The sequence below is a fragment of the Cucurbita pepo genome, unplaced genomic scaffold, assembly GCF_002806865.2.
Source record: "Cucurbita pepo subsp. pepo cultivar mu-cu-16 unplaced genomic scaffold, ASM280686v2 Cp4.1_scaffold000925, whole genome shotgun sequence".
NCBI classification, from domain to species: Eukaryota; Viridiplantae; Streptophyta; class Magnoliopsida; order Cucurbitales; family Cucurbitaceae; genus Cucurbita; species Cucurbita pepo.
In genome coordinates, this window is record NW_019647128.1 from 1 (window position 1) to 9829 (window position 9829).

General features: G+C 36.7%; 1 protein-coding gene across 3 annotated transcripts; it reads left to right on the top strand.

Annotated features, from left to right (window-relative positions):
* The first annotated feature begins 987 nt into the window (after positions 1-987).
* On the top strand, positions 988-8468 carry LOC111786017 (LEC14B protein-like). Of its 3 annotated transcripts, none has more exons than XM_023666368.1 (10): positions 988-1171; positions 1420-1988; positions 2319-2438; positions 2938-3015; positions 3387-3563; positions 4752-4829; positions 5149-5324; positions 5817-5975; positions 6256-6316; positions 8036-8468. In XM_023666368.1, exons 2-10 carry the CDS (start codon positions 1563-1565, stop codon positions 8225-8227), a joined length of 1467 nt encoding a protein of 488 aa, XP_023522136.1. In that variant the 5' UTR covers positions 988-1171; positions 1420-1562; the 3' UTR covers positions 8228-8468. The 3 variants fall into 3 exon arrangements, with proteins under 3 accessions (XP_023522136.1, XP_023522135.1, XP_023522133.1); XM_023666367.1 differs by having other exon boundaries at positions 1434-1988; XM_023666365.1 differs by having other exon boundaries at positions 1473-1988.
* The last annotated feature ends 1361 nt before the right edge of the window (positions 8469-9829 follow it).

Sequence of the window (9829 nt, forward strand, 5' to 3'; positions counted from 1 at the left end):
AATAAAATACTAATAATAATAAAAACTAATCCATTTTCAAATTTCAAATTTGTTTAATAAATTTGTTAATTTTAAAAATATAAAATACTTCAATTTAATTTTTGTTTTGTTATAATAAATCTCTAACCTATTTAAAATTTATAAAATGAAATTCTCTATTATGTCTAATAATACCCTAAACTTTTAAATTTGTCTAATATATTTTAATTTTTAAAAATATAAAATATTTAAAAATGTAGTCTACATAAATATTAATAATCTATCCAATTAAAAATTTAGTCGGCTAATAAACACAAATATGCACGTTCAAATACTTACTAATGATCTATTAGACTAAAAAACTCGCATACGCAGAATTAAAAATTTAAATACTCGATAAAGTTTATGGCACAAACCTAGATGGGTTACAAACTCAAATTTTTTAAATAGGACGTTTTAAGGCCCGTGACCAAATAGAGAGAAAAAAATTACTCAAACTTTGTAATTTAATTTTTTGGAGTCGTTTGGACGGGATTGAATAGGGTTGGAATGGGTCGGGTTAGAATCTCCTTATTTGGAATAAAGTTTGCAAATTTGGGCATGATAATATCATCTCGTATTATGAACATTAATACTAAGTTTGTCGTTCTCGACAAATCTCGAGACACAAAATAACATTATAGTTATAGACACAAAGGTTGCATTCTCACGAAACACGATAGCCAAAAGTGGCATGACACGTCTAATCAAGTTTAGTGGCCTTCACCGACATAGACACTGAATTAACATTTTTATTACATCCGAAAAGGATCAATCAAACATAAATATTAAAAAAATTGTAAGAAATTAATATTTTCATATATTTATCGAATTTTCTTTTTATAAAATTGATAATTAAAATTTCTACGTCTATAAATACAATATAGATAATAATTTAAATAATAAAATAAAAATTTATTTGGATAAAAAGGCATTTAAGTAGAAACAAAAATGGTAGGAGAAATAGAAAATTCACAGAGCGCTTGTTCAACACGAGGAACGAGGAGTTATTAATCGTCCACAGCACACCTACCCATTTCGCCCATACCCACTACTAATATCCATTCATTATCCAATTCCCATACGAAATTCAACTCATGAACTGATATTTTATCTTCTTCCTCGCACAATCCATCTCTTTCCCACCACACAGGTTAGGTTTTCTTCCCCTTCTTCCTCCTTGCGAGTAATATGCATGTTGTTTGATGTTCGTCAGCTCTTAGAATTGAATTGAATTGAATTTAACCCAACTTGTATGAATAAATTCATTTTCTAGAGTGAAAGAATGTCAATCGAGGGGCTAAATTGTTGATATTAGTAGATTACCCATTGGGATTTGGGATTATGGGTTAATTTTACGGGACCTGATTGAGTTTTAATTGTTTTTGACGTAATTTCCAGCAATTTCTTAACAGATCATTTGGGTTTTCTTGTTTCTGGGTTGTGGGAAACAGCTATGGAATGAAGTCGGGGTTCAGATGAGGGTTAATCTGAAGTTTTACGAGTGTGTCCATCGACATATTATAGGGTGTTCTTGAACTAAGATGTATGGTATCCCAAGCTGGGCCACCATTGGTGATATGGGTTACGCTTTGAGTAGACTAGAGATTGGTTCTGACTGTGATGGCGACATGAGTATCAATGCAGCGGTTGAAGGTCAAGTGTCCAACAAGCCTTTGAATTATTTAGATGATGAAATTGCACAGCTTACTAGAATGAAATCAGGGCCTAGTTCACATTTGAGTCAAGTACTGCCTGGGAAGCGGGAGGTATATATTTCCCCTGTAAAAATGTTGGCGGGCCGGGAATGTAACTATTCAGGGAAGGGAAGGTTCTCAGCTGGAGATTGTTGTCACATTTTGAGCAGATATTTGCCTGTTAATGGTCCATGGCTTGTGGACCAAATGACTAGCCGAGCCTATGTCTCGCAGTTTTCGTCAGATGGTTCTCTATTTGTTGCAGGATTTCAGGTACCTCCGAGCAACCCTTGTATTAAATGTTAATATGTGAAATCTCTTTGTGGCTTCGGATCAAATTCGGTTAGTTGGAGAACAAAATTTAGCTTTGTAGCTCTCTCTCTCTCTAACTTATTATTTTTTGCTTAACAATCTCGATCTTTTTCGTTTGTCCTAATCGTACTATTATCTGTGTTGTTCCTTTCCTGTTTTTAGTTCTCATAAATGAGTTAAATGTGCCCAATCCTCGTAGTGTCTATATTTCCTCTGTCGAAAAATTGGCTCGTGGGAGATTATTACCTTGTACTGTAACTATTAACTAATTACGAGAACATTTGTTGGCAGGGGAGCCACATTAGAATTTATAATGTGGATAATGGGTGGAAGGTTCAAAAGAACATTCTTGCAAAAAGTTTGCGGTGGACAATTACTGATACATCACTTTCTCCTGACCAGCGTTTCCTTGTAAGTGCTTACTCGAGAAACTATACGTGTATCAAGCCTTAGGTATCTGCTTCCATGGCACTGTGGCATTATCGAATAGCTTGTTGGCTATTTATCTTCTCTAGTTATCTAACATTTGTTTGGGAATAAGTAATTATTTAATTGTAATATGTTGCATGTCTTTATTCGCAGATTCTTGTGCTTGAATTTTCAAATAACTTAGTAAAAATCTTCTCGTATGTCTTTACGTGTTACTGTTTGGTTGCTAAGGTTTTTGTTTATTTTGCTTGGTTAATTTTGATAAATTACAAATGTACATGTCTGGTCTTAAAATCACAAGATTACGGTATTTTGGTTGTTCGTGATTGGGTTGAAAACCTTGTGTCTTAACAATAGGCTGAAAACCCCATTGAAATTATAGTAGCATTATCATGATGGAGAAGCATCCTTTTGATGTTTTAGGATGAATTTATTATTCATTGTTTTTGAATAATCTAATTTATTGGCCTTGTTGTTTAAGGTCTATGCCAGCATGTCACCAATCATCCACATTGTTAACGTGTCATCCGCCGAAACAGAGTCTCTGGCAAATATTACGGTATGGGTTCAAAATTTACTAAAATCTGAAATTTCAGTTGATATCGTGGATTGAAATATATTTCTTTGATGCTATATAACTCATATTATGTAATGGCATAAATTCTTGGCCAACCTCTTGCTTTATTGACTGTGATTCTCCGTACTTCGACTGTTTAGCTAATGTACTTTGGAATGTTGGAAGTATCTTAGCTACAAAAAGAAATATATATATATAAGTTTACTTTAGTTGTTGGCATCTCTCTACTATCTGAGACCTTATTGAACTTTTTGACTAAGACTACTGGAAATCTGGATTTTTCATTTGTCATATTGCGTACCCTTTTCTCTATGTTAATTTTCTTGCTTCACTTTCATATTAAAACGATACAGGAGGTTCATGAGGGATTGGATTTCTGTGCACATGGTGATGGAAGAGATTCTTTTGGAATTTTCTCTGTGAAATTTTCAACAGATGGACGAGAACTTGTTGCTGGAAGTAGCGATGATTCTATATATGTCTACGATCTTGAAACTAATAAGCTTTCGCTTCGAATTTTGGCTCACAGAGTAATGCTCTAAATCATTCTCTAGTATTTACACAATACGCTTCACGTGCCTGTAGAGTTTTTTCCCCAATATTTTGCTTTATTGTTAGTGCATGCAAAGAAAAAAAGAACTTTAGGCATTTTAATGATTCAAACTGTTACATTTCTTGTATTCGTAAAAATCTGTGATATCCAATTGTTAGGAAAAAAAAAAAAATGAAGAAAGAAGAGCTTTTTATTCTCCCTTGCTCTTTGATTTATCTAATTTATTGGCTTTATTGTTTAAGGTACATGTATGTTTTCTAGAGTTGACCTGATAGGCTACCTAATCTCAAACTTATGCAGAAAAGTACATCTTGCAATGAATTGCGAGACTTACTGAAGTTCTATATTCGAACTACTGAATAATTACAAGCTTTCTTTTGTAAGATGACATCCACAAAAGAGCAACAACCTGAATTTCTTTGTCCATTTACTACTAGACAGTCGAAGAAAATTGTCTGGTGTCACCTAGTGAAGAAATGGCTTGAAAATCTTTGTATAAAGTCATAAGATCCGTTATGAGATCGTGAATCAAAATTTTATGGAGTGACGGCTAAAACATAGCTTGTAATGTCTGGTTGGGAGATGGTTTGATGATTGGTGATATGGTTGACAGTCTTAATCCCGCCTGTCAACGTGTGTCTAATTTGAATATCCTATACCGTATTCATGTAATTTTCCAAATAGCTTGGTCTCCCCGACATGGTTAGAAACATGTTTATGATGGAAACTTCGTGTGTATTCCTGAATTATTCTTTTTGGAATAGTTTCTGAAGGCTGTTCTTTGTTTTTAAGTATTGTTGCAAAAAAAACATACTTTTATTCTTGTCTTTCCTTTCCCTTCTATTTTTATTTGATTTGAAGTATCCTTAACTATTTCCCCCAACATCTACTGACCTTATATAGGCTAGAAACTTTCTGAAGCAGACAAAGAATTGGTAAGTTCAAGAGGATTCTTACCAGTTCATATACTAATTCTCCAGCGTCTTATTCATCTTGTATCTTGTTTCGAAAAATATTGTCTCGTACTTTACTTAATCATCTTCATGAGCTAAACTTACTTACCTGTGGAGGAATCTTTGCATATTATGTACCTGCTGAGGTTTTTGTTAATTGTTTCATTACAAAATTTCCTGGCATTCTAAGTTTTTTCTTATTGGGTGCACAGTCTGATGTGAATACTGTGTGTTTTGCTGATGAAAGTGGCCATCTGGTTTACTCTGGAAGTGATGATACTTTCTGTAAGGTACAAATCCGCTACAACTTCGAGGACATTTTGCTACTTTTTGTCAAAGATTGACCACTTTAGTTTAGAAGGAAGCGTATGAATGTTTTGTCCCATTATTTAACAAATTTCCAGTTTTTCTTGCATGAATCTTGAAGTTGTGATTTTTGGCCTTGCAACCAGAGTTTTCCCAAAACTTAGGAGTTAGCCTAACCCAATGGTTTCAGTCACCTAATGCAACTAACTATTTGCTAATCCTGAAAGTGTGCGGGCTCGAGGATTGTATATTTGAGAAGTTCGTTCTGTTCCTTGTATTAAGATGTTAGATGTATATTTGTAGGTGTGGGACAGACGCTGCTTTATATCTAAAGGGAAGGCTGCAGGGATTCTAGAAGGACATGTCGAAGGTATCACGTTCATTGATAGTCGTGGGGATGGTCGATATTTAATTTCCAATGGTAAAGACCAGACCATCAAACTTTGGGATATCAGAAAGATGTCCAACAATGCTACTCAGTACGTACCGTTTTGATACTCTCTAAATACGCACTATATTTATTCCTTTTCTTATTAGTCATTCTGGGTATTTGTTTCTCATCTGATGCTAGGAAACTGAGGGTAACTTTGTTTTCTCTGAGTAACTATTCTTCTACCATCATGAATTATTTTGTATTTTAAAGTTACCTTATAAAAAACTTGTATTTTTCCGAACAGCGCTACTCAAACGAGTAATTATGATTTTTTCCCCTAATACAAATGTGCTTGTTGTCTAATGCAATACATGACTTGAAAATAAAACACGAATAATAAATCAAATTATATCGGTTTCGTAAGGAACCTTCAGAGGGAGTAAAAATCTCAGTCTCCACAATGATAGTTTATTTGAATTGTTTTTCCTATAAGTTGAAATATGGCAAGACGGCTCGTTTTTTAAAGACAGTAAGTATGGTATCCTTCCTAAAATGGAAACTCTTTTCATTCATAAACAACCCTCCTCTTTTGTTCCAGCTACAATAGGCCCAGAAACTATGATTGGGACTACAGATGGATGGATTATCCACTCCATGCTAAAAATTTGATGCATCCACGTGATCGATCTGTTGCTACATACAAGGGTCATTCAGTCCTGCGAACGCTTATCCGTTGTTATTTCTCCCCGGAATCTAGGTGAGCTTTTGTGGCTGCAACTGCATATTTATGACTGTATTACGATCGAGATGTTAACTATTTGCTCTGCTGCATGAAAATATTACCTTTGAAGTTTTGCATTATGCAGTAGTTTGTGCTATGCTATTAAAGGTTTGTTTCAAGGAAGTATTGATTTCATTCGATATCGACTTCATTTTCAATAAACCTTGTTCTATTGTGAATCGAATTTCTAGTTATCGTGCTAGATACATTGAAGATGGTTAATAGTTGAGACTATATTTTTATTTCCCCTCTGCAGCACCGGCCAGAAGTACATCTACACCGGATCTCACAATTCTTGCGTTTATATCTATGATTTGGTAAGTCATTTGACATTTATTTATATGCATCTTATTTTCATGTGAGGTTTTAAGTTGACGTTGGAGCCGGGAAATTATTTAATTTATACCTCCGACCCTCCTTAGTAATATAACATCTATTAGTCCGATGCCTCGCACATGGAAACATTTATTTATATTACTACTAATGTGCAAATGCAAGGGAGTTGGTTATACATAGGAGTGGAAGGGGAGGAAGGTAGACAATGATTTAATTGTTTACGCTTAAGTGAGAATGCTCGAGGGGACGGTTCTGATAGAACCCGACATATATTGGATTAATGTGAGGTACTTGGACTCTCCCTCTTTTGATATCACTCGAGCTCTGATTCAACCGAAGGATTGCCTGTCTTCATCTTATAACCCACTCTATTTATAACAAAACTCTCTTAACAAACTCTACGTCGAATTACTGACAGTCTTAATATCCCAATAACATTCCTATCAGATTCTAAGTTCCCGGATATTGGGAGTTGCTCTACTACTTTTGTGATATCCCACATTGGTTGGGGAGGAGAACGAAACACCCTTTGTAAGGGTGTGAAAACCTTTCCCTAGTAGACGTGTTTTAAAGTCTTGAGGGGAAGCCCAAAATGGACAATATCTGCTAGCGGTGGGTCTGAGCCATTACAAATGGTATTAGAGTCAGACACTGGGGATGTGCCAGTGAGGAGGCTGTTCCTGAAGGGGGTAGACGCAAGGCGGTGTGCCAGTAAGGACGCTGGGCCCCGAAGGGGGTGGATTTGATGGGGGTCCCACATCGATTGGAGAAAGGAACGAGTGCCAGCGAGGACGNGTTGGGAGGAGAACGAAACACCCTTTATAAGGGTGTGGAAACCTTTCCCTAGCAGATGTGTTTTAAAGCCTTGAGGGGAAGCCCGAAAGGGAAAGCCCAAAGAGGACAACATCTGCTAACGGTGCTAGCGGTGGGCCAGGCTGTTATAGCTTTAGCTTTTATATTTCAATACTTGTTTGAAATCTCTTTCTGACTTTCTAGAACACGGGTCATAGCTGAATCACTGATTTACCTTAAAGTTTACGGAACTCTTTGTTAGTTAGCTCACTTGTTGTTTCTTATGCTGAACACAAGCGAGGAGAGTGTTAACCAAATATTGAAAATATTAAATTCACCATTAATTTAAATATTAGCTAAGTTGTTGGTTCATTATTATATTATCATGGTTTTAGAGCAAGGATTGTGTGTTTAAACTCTTGAAATATCATTTTCTATTTAATTAGTATCAATAGTGTGAGATCCCACGTCGATTGGAGAGAGAAACGAGTGCCAGCGAGGACGTTGGGCTCCGAAAGGAAAAACCCAAAGAGGACAATATCTGCTAGCAGTGGGCTTGGGCTGTTACAAATGGTATCAGAGCCCGACATCGGGTAGTGTGCTAGTGAGGACGTTGGGCCCTGAAGGGGGGTGAATTGTGAGATCCCACATCGATTGGAGAGAGGAACGAGTGTCAGCGAGGATGCTGATCACAAAAGGAAAAGTAAAAAAAAAACAATATCTGCTAGCAGTAGGCTTTGAGCGGTTACAAATAGTTTTTTTTTTTGTTTGTTAATCATTGGATTGTGAACAATGAGTATAAAAATTATACATCCGCTAAACTATTTCTGGTCCTAGAAAATTGTATTCCATATATCTTATAACATTCTTATTTAGCATTATGTTTGTTGTTCTTATGTCCTTTGTAGTTGACTGGAGCTCTAGTTGCAACACTGAAGCATCATAAATCACCAGTAAGAGACTGTAGCTGGCACCCTCAATATCCAATGCTTGTAAGCTCTTCATGGGATGGGGATGTTGTCAAATGGGAATTTCCGGGCAGCGGTGAAGCTCCGACTCCTCCGAACAAGAAGAGAGTCCGCAGGCGACATTTCTATTGAAAACTGCTGAAGAAAACTGTAAGGCAAGCTCTTTCTGGTGGATTATAGCTTGGCAAATGCAGTATATCTTGCTCTGTGATGCATGCATCCTATCATACTCTTGAAAATAAGATGCAATTAATATGCATTTTATATCTCACCGTTGCAGTATTTTGTTGGTTCTACTTGACGAATCTTTGATATCATGTTTCTGTCTATAATCTATGTGAATAATATGATATAATACATACATACATATATATATATATAGTGTATAAATTTGTTGAATAATGATCAACAAAATGGTGGAAATAGCAAGCATCGGTATATTTCTTCTTAATTCTCATCTTTTATTGTTTTTAGAGTAGGGATAGAATTATTATTGTTCTTATTTCTGCCGGTGCTACCCACTTCTATTTTCCTGACCCTATGCAATGTTTGTATATGATTGTTAGATTTGTTGAAAATATGGTAGAAAGTCAGATTTGGGTGAGATTCTGTTATATTTTGCTAAGGAGTTAGAATTCTTAATCTTGTATTTGTGAGATCCCACCTCGGTTGAAGAGGGGAACGAAACATTCTTTGTGAGGGTATGGAAACCTCTCCCTAGTAGATGTGTTTTAAAACTGTGAGGCTGACGATGATAGGTAACGGGCCAAAGCGGACAAATATCTGTTAGCGGTGGGGTTGAGTTGTTACAAATGGTTTCATAGCCAGAGCCAGACAATGAACGGTGTGTCAACGAGGACGTTGGGCCTCCAAAGGGGGTGGAGTGGATTGTGAGATCCCACATCGGTTGGAGAGGGGAATGAAGCATTCCTTATAAGGGTTTGAAAACTTCTCCCTAATAGATGCGTTTTAAGACCGTAAGGCTGATGGCGATACGTAACGAGTCAAAGCGGACAATATCTGGTAGCAGTGGGCTTATGCCGTTACAAATGGTATCAGAGCTAGACATCGGGCGGTGTGCCAGCGAGGACACTAGGCCCCCAAAGGGGGGGGGGGGTGGATTGTGAGATTCCACATCGGTTGAAGAGGGGAAGAAACATTTCTTATAAGGGTGTAGAAACCTCTCCCTAGAAAACGCGTTTTAAAACCATGAGGCTGATGACGATATGTAACGGGCAAAAGAGGACAATATCTACTAGCAGTAGGCTTGGGTTGTTACAAATGGTATCAGAGCTAGACATCGAGTGGTGTGCTAGCGAGGACGTTGGGCCCTCAAGAGGGGTGGATTATGAGATCTCACATCAGTTGGAGAGGGGAAGAAACATTCCTTATAAGGGTGTGAAACCTCTTCCTAGTAGTTGTGTTTTACTGGTAGGAGTTAGTGACCTTCATTAAATGGTCTTGTCCTCTTGTCACAAGAAAATGATTTAATAAGTTCATTAAGGTTAGCTAAATTATTGATGGGTAACGAACTCGCGCTACCATCATTATTGCTCTTATATGGCAGTCGAGTAGGGTCTCGAGACCCAAATGTCTATCTAGCTAGGCCCGTCCTATCATGTAAGATGTACGCAGGTCACTCGATATTAACTTTCCATCAAAGGTACTCAAAAGTGTTAGAATATGAGAATTTAAGAGACAAATAATTTTGTGCACCAGGTTGAGGAGGAGGCT

What these genes read in the sequence shown, in the direction of transcription:
- LOC111786017 (XM_023666368.1), top strand. Translation starts at nt 1,563, where the DNA reads ATGTATGGTATCCCAAGCTGGGCCACCATTGGTGATATGGGTTACGCT. An exon ending in TATTTGTTGCAGGATTTCAG is followed by an intron (nt 1,989 to 2,318) that starts GTACCTCCGAGC and finishes ATTTGTTGGCAG; the next exon opens with GGGAGCCACATTAGAATTTA. An exon ending in CTCCTGACCAGCGTTTCCTT is followed by an intron (nt 2,439 to 2,937) that starts GTAAGTGCTTAC and finishes TTGTTGTTTAAG; the next exon opens with GTCTATGCCAGCATGTCACC.